The sequence below is a fragment of the Stegodyphus dumicola genome, chromosome 4 (genome assembly GCF_044657685.1).
Source record: "Stegodyphus dumicola isolate Sdum_Otavi_A_Nest chromosome 4, ASM4465768v1".
Lineage (NCBI taxonomy): Eukaryota > Metazoa > Arthropoda > Arachnida > Araneae > Eresidae > Stegodyphus > Stegodyphus dumicola.
Window position 1 is genome coordinate 134,943,431 of NC_140771.1, and position 17,159 is coordinate 134,960,589.

At 35.8% G+C, this 17,159-nt stretch overlaps 1 protein-coding gene across 2 annotated transcripts in view; it reads right to left on the reverse strand.

Moving 5' to 3' along the window:
• Positions 1-17,159, reverse strand: part of LOC118199830 (32 kDa beta-galactoside-binding lectin-like) — a 95,810-nt gene that overhangs the window by 15,817 nt on the left and 62,834 nt on the right. For both annotated transcript variants that reach the window (XM_085815497.1, XM_035371687.2), the window contains exons 2-4: positions 17,009-17,097; positions 1,451-1,664; positions 97-225 (exon numbers count right to left, since the gene is read on the reverse strand). In XM_085815497.1, coding sequence (XP_085671623.1) covers positions 97-225; positions 1,451-1,664; positions 17,009-17,097 — 432 coding nt within the window. The remainder of the gene's footprint in view (positions 1-96; positions 226-1,450; positions 1,665-17,008; positions 17,098-17,159) is intronic.

Sequence of the window (17,159 nt, forward strand, 5' to 3'; positions counted from 1 at the left end):
AAAAATATAGATTAGATTACCATATATGTTTTAGTAATTATGTCTGAAAGATATAAAATAAAGGTGCAGAATTAAGAACCTTGCTTTTAAACTCACCATACTCTCCACTGGTGCGTGTATCGCCCGAATGAAGAGCCCAGCCTCGATCGCCAGGTGGGTGACGGAAGATATCGGCAATCCATCTCGTACTTTGAACGAGAAGTTGGAAGATCCATTAATCTCGACCTAGATACGAAAAGAAAAATAAATAAAGCGTAAACCAAATGTTTGAAAATCCGTAATTTATAAAACATCAATTTCTTTATGCTCTTTTTTGACAGAAAGTTACAAATTATCCGCCCTCCCATTTTTCCGATTTATTTGCACATTTTTTTTTTTTTTTTTTCTTCTTTTTAGGGGTTGGACAACAATACCATTTTTTTTTCACAACTTCTTTCCTTCACAATTCACTTGCTTCAGCTGCCCACAAATTTAAGCATTCGCTGCAGTTTGGTTTCGGTTGGTCATCCAAAAATTTATGCAACGCTTCTCACATTTCTTTAGCTGAAAAAAACCAGTAATCTCTTAAAGCATATTTGAGAACAGCAGAGATTTGATAATCCGGGAATGGACGAGTTCTAGGTTGTAGACAGCGTGTTACAGTACCTCAGAATCTAATAAATGGTTACTCTGTTAACGGTTTTTTGAGTTAAACTCTCGCAGCACACTTGTTCATGGCAGCAATTTCACAGGATGGTATGGAAGCGCAACTTTTCGTTAATGATTTGATAGGCAGAACCATGACCAATTTACTTCATCTATGCCAACATGCCACTCTGAAAGTACAATGTATCGACTTTCCTTAACTTTCTTCTCGTCAGTCGCTGAGACTGATGGACATTCAGTTCTCTCGTTGTGCATCCGCTTGATCATCCCTTTCAAAATCTTGATTTACTCATACACGCATGACAAGCATAACATGGCACAGAACTTATGTTGAAAGCCTCTAGCTTGCCGATCAGAGAAATCTGATCTCTGTCCTATGTTTTTTTTTTTTTTTTTTTTTTTTTTTTTTTTTTTTTTTGAGTAAATAGAAAAGTGAAATTATCAAGATCAAATTTTGGTCACATGACCACAGAAGTACCAGCTCTCACCATGTGCAAGCAGAAGGCAGAGGGACAGATCTAAAATGTTTTATGGCAAAAAGCACGAAAACGTTTTACTCTTCTTTGTAATTTCAATGATTAAATTAGATAAAATATGCATTTGCCAACAAATACCGTGAATTAAATACAATTTAATTCACGGTAATCTGTGGTCTTTGCTGTAGTATATAAAAACGGGGATTTGATGAAATATTCAGAGGTTCTACTAAATAAGCATCTTTCTGGGACATAAAGGAATTATGTACGTATGTATTGAAACTCGTATGTATTGTAAAAAAGGAGTCACAAAGATGCTAAACACGTACCTCGTAGCTGTCCATGTAGGCAGTGATGACGAGTAGGAATGTCCGAGGGGCGACGGGGAACGGAAACGGTCCATCGAGCCGCTCCTCCACGCCCCAATCCCCCCGTAGTCTCGAGTTCCGTACCACCACGGGAGTTCCTCCCAAATGGGCACAGAGGTGAAGGTGTAAGTCGGCGTGCTCCGGGTCAGCACCCCTCTGGAGATTAATGGCGAACCTGCGCAGAGAGAGATGCATTAATTCATTGCTTCATATACTGCATAAAGGTCTTATTCAGGTCAATTTAATTTCTTAAAGAGCCTGATATAAATTCATAAAAATTATTGAAATCTGAATCTTACACTAAATATCATTGAAACTGAAAGCCTGGATGAACACATAGAATGCTACAAAATTCATAGAAAATTAATAAAATCATACTGTAGGCGAATAGCCGGCTTTATTTATTACTGATGCCAGACAGTACTTATAAAGATGGTCATTTATCAGTGTTTGTTTAACCTAAAGTTTGTAGACGTGGTTTGACTTGCAATTTGATATTTGAATTTCACTTAATTGTTAAATGAATTTCACAAGGGTGTAAACCTTAAACTGACATATAAATAGAAATGTTTATTTTAAGCCTTTTGCTGTCCACACGGTATAGTAGTTAGACGAGCCGACTACGATACCAAAGGCCTCGGGTTCGAATCAAGGAGAATTCATTGCTGTAACTGTCCGTCCATTCATAGGAGGCAAAGGTGGCCCACGAATTAAGTACCTCCATAATAAAGTGACTACCACTTCTGGCCTTAGTATTGGCCAAGCCGAAGTCGGCTGAGGCCCCGCCATTGGGGAAAAAAATTAAACCTTTTTCTAGGTTGGCGATAGTTTACTCAGAGACTATGACTAAATGATAAGCCATTTGATTGTCTTTACGCGTCCAGCAGTTAACACTTAGCAGTTGGATCCGTGCAGTGTGTGGTTGTAACTTTCACCAATAAACGTTAAAAAGGATACTGTAAGGTTTCTTTCTTCCTCCATTTGTGGATGTTGAATGCGATTACGGACCATTTATGTTGTTCTAATAGGAAGGGATTGCCGTTTATGCAACAAAAATATGCGTTGATTTCTTGTAACATACATTTCCGCAGAGATTAATTTCTGGTTATGGGCTCAATCCGCTCAGTTATATTTGATAAAATAGGCCAAGTTTCTCCCTTATTTCACTAATATTTCAAACATTACTTAATTTAAGGTTTAAAAATTAGCACCTAATTCATATTATTCTGATTATGAATTAATTTATTAATTTTAATTGGATTGGGGAAAAATTTACAGAAATTTAGAGTATCAAAAGTCTTCTCTTAGTACTCTCGATCTAACATGGGCTGATTTTATCTCATGGGGTTACCTCAAGCAAGAAATGTTTTGACACGTTGGGCCACAATACTGAATTGTATAGGACTGAATGAAAGCTACCATCACCACACACTTGATGATATTTCACGGTAATGAATATTTCCCAAATAGCTTATTAAGAAAGGGCTGTCCAGCAGTATTGTTATTTGACTGAGGATATATTAACACATATGGAATTCTTGTTATTATACAGAATATTAAGTAAGAACAAGCTGTTTGTTTATGATATGATTTTATTAATAAGCTATGAATTCTACTGCATCCTACATTAAAAAACATATAAAAATTTTCTATAGATCTTTACGCTGAACATTAGAAAATGATTTTATATTTTAAAAATTCAGGAAAGTTGCTTAATTTTTTTTTATATAAAAGTACTGCAACAACATTCCTTTCAAAAGAGAGTACTGTATATGTAACTATTTAACAGGTTGACGGTCTGTTATGTGTTGATCTGTGTTAAGTGCCTTCTTTACAATTTAATTTAACAAACATTGATCGTATTTGACAATTTTAAGAATACTTATGCAATAAATATGTAATTACTAATGAGAAATAAAAATAAATTTAATGAAACAGTTCATCTGTTTTAAGGAAAAAAACAAAACAAAAAAAAAAAAAAAAAAATGCTTGTTATTTTACAAAAGACGTTTCATAGAATAATAAACATAAGTTAAAATTTCATAGAACAATGAACTATGAAAATAAGAAAGAAAATTTTGCATTGACCCCCTAATGGATAAATTAAACATTCAGAAAAATGGCCCTTTTTTCCACCAATTTTTATTTTATTCTTTTATTTTACTCAACCTCTTTAACATTTTTCTTTTTTAATCCAAAACTGTAACCAACTGAAAAAAAAAATATATTTTGAGCACCCTGACTCTGGTGCCCATAAATAATTTATTTCTTTATACTTTAGGTAACTCTGTTAAGTGCATTAAGAGGTTAATGAGAATATTTTCAAAAATATTCTTCTACACAGGCCGGTTGGTGCTTCCTTAACTTACTCGGCAAAACAAGTTAATACAAAAGTTTTTATAGTAACACACTCTTAATTACAAGATTAATTATGTATAGTTTCATCTTGATTATTAAGTATGACTTGTTTTGTAAATTCATCTTCTAAGCAAACCTATAAAATTAATAATTTGATTGTTGATATATTAATGACAATGGCCTAAATCAAAATGGCATTGAGAGCAAGTTTAAAAACAACAGTTAATTGGGAAAGTCAAAACAGATGAATACACTTCTGTACATAACTTACGTTTTTAAACAATGAAACTTCAAAAGTGTGCCGAATGAACTTCGCTCTTGCAAATTTTAAGAATCTCATGTCAAATATTCCACGTAAGCAAAATTTTGCATTTGTAGCATATATATTCTTTTCTTCACTTCAATGAAAATACTTTTATAAATTAAAATTCTATGTGCTTTATGTATTAAAGTTTTTACTTGTACGGCTTAAAGCAGTTATATTTGGAAAAAAATTCAAATGTTCTTCATAATGTTACTAGTATTACAAAATATTACTAAATTTCAAAATTTAAGAAATTTAACATCTTATTCATATTAATATGGTCTTAATTTATAGTGAGGCAAAGTACACAGACATTTAGCTTCTTAAAAATATTAAATAGTTTGTCTAAGTTTTAGAGCGCTATTCAGATTTATCAAATAAATATCCAGTGTAACGACATTTGAATTTTACCTTAAAGAAATTACCAGGCTATATTATGTAACCAAATTAGTATAAATTAGTATACGGAAAACTATACTTACGTCTTATTTCATAATCAGTGTAATAAGAAGAATAAACCATAATGACATGCGATGGAAACGACTTTGGTAGAATTGAATTTCCTGACAGCTACAGGCCAAGAAGTGGGTGTTCGCTATGTCTAGTAGAAGTGGGAGCAACACTGCTGCTGGTGTTCGTACCAGCCTATAAATGGGTCACATATTTGACGGAAATCCATTCTATTTCTAGCATCGAAGGTGGGGATGAGATTTTGTTTTTATTTCGCGTTTCCCTCCTTCTGAATAAAGCTAGACAGATGCATCATTTTGGATTTTCGCCCTACACTTTTCTTGGATGCAATTCAAAATTGAAAGTCACTTTCCACCCGCATAGTTTTTTTATTCTCCTTAATCGTATCCTTATGCTTTGTACTACTTCCTGTTTTGGTACTCAGATTCTAATATTGGATACTCGTCAAGTGTTCACAGAACGTTGCAAGAGGTTTTGGCAGTAACCACACTGCATCCAACTCTTCTCCACAGGTCGCGCTTTATAACAAATTTGACGAGCTCAGTCTTGAAGTGAGAGTGAGGAAATGTTATGTTTTAGTTGTCCTTGAGATTTAAGAATACGTCAAGCAGGAATTATTATAAAAGCTCAGAGAGACTTTCTAATCAAGTATATACAGCCTCTTTATAAACTGTTTACCTAAATTTAAGGATGGAAGAGGAAACTGAGTATATGTATATATATATCTGGAAAAGTAACAGAACAAACCATCTGCAGTTTCTCAAAGTAGCTGTTATATCTGACTGCAGAGGAGCTCATAAATGTTAATGAAATTAAAGAGCAAAATTGTGTATGAAAGCCTGGATCTTTGTCTCAAAATCTGGTAGCCTGTAATTTTGCATGAAATATCTAAGATTAACGGAGCTTTTACACTGATAGCTCAGATTTTCATACATCTTATTTAGAACAGAAGCTTACTTAGCATCTTACTTTTTAATGTCTCAGGAAGTTTAGAATAATCTTCAGCAGATATCGATAGGAAGCTAGATGTTAAAAATCTTTTGACCGAGAATATTATATTTAATTAAGGGGTAGAAAGCAAATGCCGATGTTAATTGGATATTCTCGCATTAGAAATCATTTTTCGTAGACTGTTTTGAAAATCTGTCAAGCATTAACATATAGATTTCTGTCTGCAAAGAACTTTATAGTCAATTGATTTTTCTTTTCATATTCAAATCTTTCATTAAATATCTTTAGGAAGCTTTCGTATTTGACTTTTTTAAAGATTACGTAATCTTTCATCCCTTTATACATGAATATATTGTTACTTTGAAATCAATAATATAAAGCTCTATAATGCTATTATATGCATTTTTGCTAAACAGTAAAGTTTGCAGTTATCTTGCCAACTAGCAATCTTCTTGGGGGAAATAAATTATAGACATGCAGTTAGACGAAATTTATGTGTGTTACGTTTTTCTTATGACACGCTATGTTATCTGCCATTCGATACAATTTCAATGTAATATAGTAATTATGCGGGAGTATAGCAAAAGAAGAAAAATTTAGAATGTTTTATATGATAATTTCTTAAATAAGTATGAAGGAACGAATGCACCAATAGCCACCTTATAAAACTTTAGGTCATATCTGCATCTCACCTTGTAGCATATTGTCATAGTATCGTATCATTGTAAACCAGGAACTGTTTTAAAATATATACTAGAAATTTATACGAGTGATGACATCTGCAAGCGTATATTTTTGAGCCCGAAAAGCACATTTTCTTTTCCTAATTACGAAGATGTTCCCAGGGAAGGGTCCAATTGCAATATAAGCCACACCTAGAGGATAAACTCATCCTATACTTTTCAATAATCCTGTTCTTTCCCTTATAAACACAAGGAAAGTAAACGTAATAAAGTATCTTGAAAGAGTGCTCTGCTTAGGCTCCAAACCTACTCTGAATATTTAGGTAATTTTCTTAATTTTACAATGAGGTTTAAATATGCGATATTATGAAAGTTCTTTTTTAAATGTTATGTTTGAATCCATGCTATTGGTAAAACAATAAATATATTTCAGAAATTTCCATGTAATGAATGCTTGCTCAAAGCTGCTACTATAATACACTAGAGCAGAAGGGAAAATGATCTGAAAGCATACAGCTCATATTCATGTAGCTTCCATTTTCAAACAAAACAAGAATCTTTGCATAGCTGCAGTAAAATTGCAAATGCAGAACTAATATTACAACTGTCTAATTCCACCCAACTAATTTTGGAGGCTTTCCTTGTCCACTCATCAGATGTTCATTCTACTAAAACCCCAATGCAATTCTGAATTTTTGCAGTCCTTCTCACCATAGAAATGACCAAAGAATGCTACTACAACCTTTATCTCTTAATATGTTCTTTTTTAGTAGTCTTATTTCGATTTTTAATGGAATACCGCTTTAGCACCACTTTATATAATTAATTTAATTTATGAAAGTTGCTCGCTAGAAGAAATTTTCTAAATTGTATTATAGAGACATTAGGTTATTTTTAAAGAAGGAGTCAAGAAAAATGAGCAACGCCTTCTCCGGGAATCGAAACACGGACCTCTGGAATACGCGCCCAGCGTGCAGACCATTACACTATGAAGGCATGCTAAGAAGGCGGGAGAAATACCTTATAGTGTTGCACAATTTAGAAAATTATTAAATTAAAAAATATATTTCCTTCAAACTTCGCAGGCAAAATTAGTGCATAATATATCTATTTGTTATTGGGGGAAAGATATTTAAGATATTTGATAACAGAATATGATACACAAAGCTATTTTTGGGGGGGGGGAGGGATATACTAATTTAACTAATACAGTTATTCTAAGTGCATAACTATTTATTTATGCACACTTATAATACTAATGAATTAAAATATACTTTAAATAATAACTCTATTTTAACTTCGACATTGCAGTCTTCACGAATGAGGGTTAAAGGGCTTTTTTTAAAAAAGAATAATTGATAAACACCATATATGGAAAATCACGAGAAAATTTGTAAGATAATGCTTGCATAGATAGCAGCATTGATAAATACCAGTATTGATTAATATCTTCTGAAGTACACCAGAAAATCTCAACACTGTGAAATTGGTTTTGCACGAAATTACATCTTTCAGAAAATTTTTGTGTTATGTTTATTATTATTATGTTTGTGTTAAACATAATAATAAATTCATGAGTACAAGACAAAAGCTGACGAAAAAAGTCTTAGTAGTTTCATAGCAGATTTTGTTTAGCTATCTAATGACTCTAGATATGCATTGTTTCTGTTGAAAGAGAAAATACTTTTTTCCCAGAAATCGGGAGCATGATTTCAATTCATAAAATCGATTTTTATTTAGGTAACATCAATTATAGGTGAGCAGTGGGGAAAAAAAGACGAGAATAACTTCCTTTTTGATGATAAATGTACAAATGCTGCCTTTTACTTTTGGGCTAAAAAGTGTTGGCTCTGCACACCCTGAGTGAGCGAGTGAGATTTTGGCGTAAAAACCAATGATTATTATAATGCGCCAAAAAAAGGTGGGATGACCTAATTTAATGAAATGAAATACTTATTAATAAAAATTTAAAAAAGCTACATGTACCAAATCGAGAGGATGAAGTCATATAAAAAACCTGGTAAAAGCACACATTAAAATACAACACACAATCTGCTGAACAGATTACATTAAGTAATAAAAGCCAGTCTCTTTTAAATAATAAAATAAATTGCAATTGACCACTCTTCCGATTAAACGGTCGAGAGGTAAGTCACAGCTATTAAAATATTTCTGACGAAGACTATTAAAACAGGGACAATTAAAATATGACGGACAGATAGACAAACACTATAATTAAAACAAACAGGCTCATTTTCATCTTTGAGAAGATAGTTGTGTGTCACTCTAGTGTGACCAATTCTGAGGCGAGTCAAAAGAACTTCTTCCTTACGATTTTTGGTTATTTCCCAATGCTCAATTCTAGGCTTTACATGTCTTAACTTGTTTTGAACCTGAACATCCCAAAGTTGCTGCCATTTTTTGGATCTTCTCTTTCACAACACAACAGATGTCTGCAAAAGGGATGAGGCGACTGGACGGTTAAACAGCACATTTCGTTGTGATATCTGCCAGCTCATTCCGTTTTATTCCCACATGCCCGGGAACCCAGCAGTACAGGATTTCATATCCACGACTCGTTAAGTTTATATGTAACTTCAGAATATCCACTATGACTGGATTTTGAGTGTTAGAAAAAGCTTCTAATGATTTAAGCGCACTATAGGAGTCTGTATAAACTATAAACTTTTTGTGGCAGAGCCTTGAGATGTACAAAAGACTATAATATATCGCAGTTAGTTCGGATGTTAAGACAGAGAAAGCATGGTACAAACGTCTGCCCTCCATGTGATCTCCAATTACAAACGCCATCCAGACATGATCGCCTGACTTTGACCCATCTGTATAGACCGGAAGATAACTGCTATATTTATGCCTGTGCTCAGCGAAGAGTTGTCTGTAAATGATCTCGTTAGTGCTTGCCTTCACATAATGCTTAAAAACATCAAGAAGCTGAATCCGTGCATTTTCCCAAGGTGGGATTTCAAAATTCTGTACTGCTTGGAGGTGCATATCAGAGAGGGAAAGTTCCTCAATGACAGGGCGAACTCTTAAAGGAAAAGTAGGAACACAGGATGGACGTGTTTCAAATAAAGTGTTACACACATTATCATGTAAGCGCAGCTTATTGGGATGTTCAGGTTGGTATAGAATATTAAAATATTGCAAAAGGGACAATTGCTCACGCCCCAGATAAAATGATGATTCGTTTGAGTCAACATAGAGGCTCTGAATAGGAGAAGTCCTGAAAGCTCCTGAACAGATCCGTAGAGTTTGATGGTGAACAGGATCCAGTTTCAACAATACTGATGACCGAGCGGATCCGTAGACAACTGAGCCATAGTCCAGTTTAGAGCGGACAAGCGCTCTGTAAATGCGAAGCATAGAGCAACGCTCTGCACCCCAGGATGTGTTCGCCAACACTTTTAAAATATTTAGTGTTTTTAGACACTTCTTTCTCAGGTTTAAAACATGAGAAAGGAAAGTCAATTTTTGATCGAACGTCACTCCTAAAAATTTTACTTCGGGCGCAACTGGAATAATTGTACCAATCAGATATAATTCTGGCTCAGGATGGAGACCTCGCTTCCTACAAAATGCACTCACAAAGTTGTTTGCTTCGAAAATGTAAATCCCTGTTTTTCTGACTATTCCTGGATCTTATTCAGAGCCATCTGCAATTGCCTCTTTATATATCTCATGTCTGCCCTTCGACAGCTAATCTGTAGATCATCAACATATAGAGATCCCAAGATGGTGGGAGGAAGTTCTTTTAGTACAGAGTTTATTTTTAAAATGAACAGGGTTACACTAAGCACACAGCCTTGAGGCACACCCTCTTCCTGTTCAAAAATATCTGACAAAACAGAGCTAGTCCTTACTTGAAAAGTCCTAGTATTCAAGAAATTCTGAACGAAAATTGATAGGTTGCCGCGCAAGCCACTCTCGTGAAGATCCCGAAGTATACCGGATCTCTATGCCTTATCATAAGCTTTCTTAATGTCAAAGAATATTGAGACAAGGTGACTTCTTCTGAAAAAAGCTTTCCGAATAGATGTCTCTAACAGGAGCATATTATCTAAGGTCGTTCTCCCCTTTCGAAAACCGCTTTGATAAGGTGATATAATATTATTCTTTTCCAAGAAGTATACTAGACGGCTGTTTACCATCTTTTCAAACAGTTGCATACACAACTGGTAAGAGCAATTGGCCGATAGTTTGAGGGATTCCTTGGATCTTTCCCTGGCTTAGCAATAGGAATTATAACAGCTCTCCTCCATGCACTGGGAAAAGTACGCTCCTTCCACACTCTATTGTAAAGCGTGAGAAGGGCATTCAGTGACTTATAGGACAGATGTTTTAGCATTTCGTAATTCACGCCATCAAGACCCGGAGAAGACCTATGTGTCTGCAAAAAAGTTCTCTTTAATTCCAGCATAGTAAATGCTCTATTGTAAGGCTCAGATTTGGACGAGTTGAATGCGATGGGATTTATTTCAGAGTGCTGCTTGATAGAGAGAAATGCAGGTGAATAGTTTCTGCTGGAAGAAACGGCAGCAAATGTCTCTCCAATAGTATTCGGAATTTCTTCTATGGAGCTAATCACTCGGCCATCATTTTCCAAAAAGGAAAGTGAGTGGTCTTTATATATTCCGCATGCTTTTCGAACTCTTTCCCAAACCCGCTTACTAGGCGTGGAGGATGTTAATGACGACACATATGAAATCCAGGAATTCCTTTGGCTCTGCCTCCTTACTTTTCGTGCATTTGCTTTGGCTCTTTTAAATGCTATGAGGTTTCGCAGAGTAGGATATCTACGAAAAATAGCCCATGCTTTTTTCTGTTTTCTCAGTGCTTCATGACAGTCGCGATTCCACCATGGTTTCGAATATTTTAGTATTTTTCCTGATGTTCTAGGAATGGAAAGCATAGCTGCCTCAATAATAGTATTAGTAACACCTTCAACAGCATCATCGATATGCGCATCTTATACCATTTCATCTGTGAGCTCTGCAATGGAAGAGAAGAGTTCCCAGTCTGCCCTATCGAGTATGAATCGAGGGGATCTTGACGAGGGGATCTCGACATGGGGATTGCTCCTCTTCGTGCAAGAGATATAAAAATGACATAGTGATCGCTGTTGTAAATATCATTTCCCACACTAAAAGTGCAAAAAGGCAACAGAGATGGTAAACAGATGGCAAGGTCGAGAGCGTGGAATGTCCTTGAAGGCTCATGGAAGTACGTATCCTGCCAATTAATCAGGAGACAAAGGCTATGATCTTCAATCATCTGCTCAATTTGTCTTCCTCGGCAATTTGTATCTTTACTACCCCAGAGCGGACTATGGCCGTTAAAATCTCCTATTATGATAAAGGGCTCAGGCAGCTGCTCTATAACATCATTTAAATCTTGCTGAACAATGTGCTCATTTGGAGGCAAGTACAGAGAAACAACTGAGACAACAATATCAAAATTTGTTTGAGTAGCGACAACTTGGAGGGATGTCGTCAAAGAAAGTACATTTGAGGGATAATCCAGTGAGATGAGGAGACCTACACCTCCACTTGCACGCTCACCTGCAAGGTTATCCTTCCTGACGAAAGAAAACCTCCGAAATTTTGCATGTTGTTCTGGTTTCAGATTTGTTTCCTGTATTGCTAAGCCCACAGGGTGATACACATTTATTATAGATTTGATGTCAAGCAAATTTCGGTGGAAACCGAGACAGTTCCATGAGATGAGGGTGGCCATTATGAATGGTTTTTGTTCTTTCTGTGCTGTTCTTTTGTTTTTCGTGGAAGTAGATGCCTGGGAACTTCTAGACCCTCTTCTACTTCCATACTGTCTGAGTCCGCAGATTCATAAATCATTTCATCAAGAGAGCTATTGCTGGAACTTTTATTTTTATTTGATATTTTTTTTTGGTGGCAGTTTTGGGTTTACTTTGAATGACAGTTTCTTTCTTTTGTACTAAATGAGTTGAAGTTTCTTTTTTCTTGGTGGATGTAGTCGGTTGAGTTTTATTTGCTAGAATCTGCGTACCTATTGATGTTTGGGAGGACACTGTACGAGATGATTTAACAGCACTGGCGTATGACGTATTTGGTCGAAGCTGTGTGCTTTGGACTAATCTTCTGGCTTCGGCGTATGAGATGTTTTACGTAACTTTTGCAGTCTGCACTTCTTTTTCCAATTTCCATTTTGGGCACAGGCGTGAAAATGCTGGGTGCTCACCCTTGCAATTTATACACAGAGGCGCAGCAGTACAATTTTCAGAATCGTGGCCAATCTGTGAGCGTCGGGCGCATGTCAGGCTGCCCCGACAAGACGTCTTAGAATGGCCGAAACGCTGGTATTGGAAGCATCGCATAGGGTTTGGAATATAAGGTCTTACAGGAAGATTTAGATATCCGGCCTTAATATTCTTAAGCAGATCAGGCGTGTTGAAGGTCAGGCACACGTGTTTCGTGTCGATCAACTTACCTTCCTTACGCATCTTGATCCGCCTAACACCGCAGACATTTTGGTAGAACAGCTCGGAAGCGATCTCTTCTTCAGAAACATACAGAAGGTCGAATTCCGAGATTAACCACGACAATAATTTAGTGACTTATGTGCTGTTACAGTGACATTCGCTAGCCCAAGTTTAGTTACTTGAAGTAAAGAAGCAGACTAGGTGGCTGAGGTTGAATCAATAAACAAGTCTCCAGAGCGGAGACGCTTTATATTTCTCGGCTCACCAATACAAGAATGAATATATTTATTTATTACAAAAGGAGACATCTTCTGCAGCTCGCCAGAAGGACTAGAGATAACTAGGAAACGGAGACTACTATTAGGATTATTTTCATTTGCATCTGTACGTAATTTCTTTGCAGTAGACTTTTCAGAACTAGGTTGAGTGACTGGTTTAGCAGTGGACTTTTCAGAATTAGGATGAGTGACTGGAGTGACTTCAAAATCTTTTATGAGATAAATATGAGAGTTTGCCATATTGAAGAGAGGAAAGATTCGGGTCCGAAGGCCCCGCCCACCACGGAACCCAACAAGGGAACACAGATTCCTGTGTTAGGGCTAGCCGGACCTATACGCAAACTGAAGCCCCACAGTCGGCTTTCCCGAAAGCAGGTACTCCCGAGAGCTTATCCCCAAGCCACTGACACAAGGACTAGTGACCAGCCGATTGACACCCGTGAGAACGACTAAGGTGCCTCCCGTTTAGCTGAAGCAGAGGCCAAAATAGTGTGTTGGGAACAGTACCTCGCCCCTCAACTACCAAGACCCTCCTTTCCAGCGACACGGGTCTCCACGTACGGCGAACACGTGGGTAGTTTTCTCGCCACTTGAAAACTAGAGACAAGGGCTGCTCCAGTCTCTCGTGACGAGCCCCAAACTCCGTAGAGAGAAACCACTAGGGAGAAGGGAAGGGGAAAATTTCCAGCAAAAAGGAGAGGAGACGGAAAAGAGGATAGATCACTGGGGCTCCAGGATCGTGACACCCGTCTCACCAAGAAGATGATCCCCTGAAGGGCTAGGGTACCTCGGGATTGTCACACCCGTACTCACAAAAGTGAGCCACCTGAGGGGCTGCACACCCTGAGAGTGAGCAACGTGCTATTTTTAGCTCCTGAAAAACTGACGCTTGCAAAGTTGTCTTTTTATCTATCATAAATTATAACCAAACTTTAGATAGACTGGCAGGTGCCAGGTGAAAGCGAGTTCGAACACCCGGGCGGCTTACATAGACTAATCGGGTATTGTTCGGATCCCTCAACTGTTTAGTTCAGCACGCCTGGCGCCCCACAAGAAACACATGGGGACTTTATTAAGATGCTACATATGCTGATAAAGTCATTAGACTATACATTTTACACACTGCTACTCAGATACTATGCAGACACATATTCCAAATATTAATGCAACACATTACGCAGATATACAGATACTAACGCAGTTATACTGATACGATAAGTAACGAAAAAAGCATGTATACAGATACTAATTACGCTATTATACAGATATTAAATACGAATACACAAATATCAAACTTCACTATATAAACTATACAGATATTAAACATACTATCAAAATTTTTAATACGAATGCTGACACAGATACTAAATACCAATACAAGATAGTACGCAGACACATAGGACCTAAATACATTACTACATACTACACAGATACAAAGAACTGATTCGCACATTATACTTTACATTATGCAGACGTTATACTAATATACAGATATATAGATATACAGATACTGCATAGACAGCATACAAGTACATAATCAATAAACTGGATGCATACTAAAAACTACATGACAGATCCTGCCTCTAGTTTTTCCATTATACCTCTTAATATCTTTATGGGAGGCCGGCTTCTTGATGAAGAATCGCTTAAATGGGTCATTAGTGTCTGGCAACCTAATGTGCCATGCCCATGTGAGTAGGCACGTTGTCATGTAATGGTCGGGGGATCCAGCCTCGCTGCACACACATAGGTAGAAGGAAACAAAACCACTTTTCCAGAAATATTCTGGAAACGGACCATGGCATGTGACGAAAGGGGTTATGTATGGTGCTGAAATTAGGCGGTCGGTGGAAGCTTTGTTGTAAAAAATGGACTCTTCTACCTGGGAAATACTGTGCTATTCATCCCACCAATGTTATAGGTGTCATGACAGACTAGGTGACATAACAAAGGTTCTGTCCCAATGACTGCAATTTATCCATTATAAGTTTCCTCAAACAAATGAGCCTTGAGAATGGCGTAAAACACCCTTTATTAAAACTGAAGAGGAATAAAAGGCATACCCGGTGCTTATAGCTAAACCAGCACTTATGTCGAAATAACATATGTAGCAGTATGTTCATATTTAAAATAAGCTGGTAGTCAAGTACTACGTAATTCAATTTAAAGTTAGCTCACAAATCTGACTGGAGTAGATATTCAAATATCAACAATTAATAATGCAAGGACGAAGACTCTAAATCTTATCTGAGCTAGTAGCAACTTAGTAACGCGACCTCGAGAGACAGAAACGCTCTGTCTCAAAATCTAAAAACCTCAGTTTAAATACACGCAAGCTAATTTGCATTCTGGCATGAAAACAAAGACGTGACAGTAAGATCTAAATCATAATAACTGGTTAGTTATTATAACGGTACGTCACCCACTGCTGATTATTTATTTAATTATTTGCCTTTTAACAGCGCACTCTTAATAATCTTTCTAATGTTTGTTTAAATAAAATTTAAAAGACCTTTAAAGCGATGCGATATATTTACTAAATATCTCCTTTCATTTTTACCTTGTGATATTTTAAGTCCTACAGATACTTAAATTTGACTTACACATTGCTCTATTTTTCCTATATAGTTCACGTCACATATATTCCCTCGGAACAGAATGTCATGCAAATGTAAAGAATTCGCAAGAAGTTAAAATGCGAGTGAAAGCTAACCAGAAATCTTAAAGCTTGAGTAAAGAGATTCCAAACCGTTGAGACGTGTTCGTGTGCCTATCAAACTAATTGCTTTTCGGAAACAAAATCCCTATAGTTTTGGAAGTCAAGTTGGTAAGTGAACCCCTTTAATAGTCGGCAATGTAAGGTTCAAAGCGAAATATATTATTTTAAAATTAATAATTTTTCATAGATATATAGCCATAAGGGAGCAGGTCACCTGATTATTATAATTTCATAATAATCAGGTTATTCATAATAATTATTATAATTTCATAAGTATCCACATATATCGAATTTTCTAAGCTGTACATTTTTCTCTTTAGTTGTAAAAATCTCAAGAGATATTATTTGTGTAAACTGTTTACAGTGTAACTCACAAGCCGTTAGAGGAACAGACTTGTAGAAAGGTTAAGTACAGATTTACAACTTTGCTTACGTTTTCTAATCAAAACTAATATTTAAAAATACTCAATAATTATAAATACAAATAACAGTTCAATAGATAATAAAATTGGGGAATGAAATGTAGGCTACATTTGTACAGTAAAAAATTTCATATTAGCTAACTTTCTGATTTTTCAATACACTCGCATCAGTATGACTATTAAATAGTTTCACTAGCACCGCTTCTGTTCCTTTTAATATTAATTGACACGATAATAAAATATATTTAAAATATCCGTAATTAAACTAAATACACTAGTATTAAAAACTTACATGCAAATTTCAAATATCTTTAAACAAACACATATGTGCTTAGTATTTATTCTAAGATAACGAAGTAAACTCTTGATTTGAATTGTTACTAAACTCTGTATTATAAAAAAAGCACACTCGGGAATTACAGTCAAACTAAACGTAAAATATTATTAAGCAAACAACGTAGAACAATATCCAGTACATTAAATGACAGACGCTTTAAAGTTTATTTTCTAAACAATATTTTTATATCTTAAGTAACAGAATCCTTGACAATTCTTTTAACAAATAAATTTTCATAATATAAAGAAAATTTTTAAAACCTGTAACTAATTCCTTATGCCTTTGGAAATTACAGCGCATTTTTTAGTTAAGTATCGACAAAACTTAAAGCTTTAGTTAAAGATCTAAGTGAGATCTTACATCTTCAATCAAGATTAGCTTAAGATTAAAAAAATTGAAAGATTTCCTTCGTCAAGTACAATGAAGTTAATGTTGATATCCGATAATATATTCATCGTTTTATTGAATATACTCGTATCTTTTAACAAATAGGCAGTTTTATAAAATAATGAATTTACCTGGTCGAATCCTTGGGTACCATCCCGTGTATGTAGATCTTACTCCCGATACATAATCCCCCGGGAATACTGCAGGCATGAGGAACGCTCTGAAATTGAAGAGGTAATAAATTAGAAATTAAAAATGATCAGCTTATAGTTAAGTATGCAA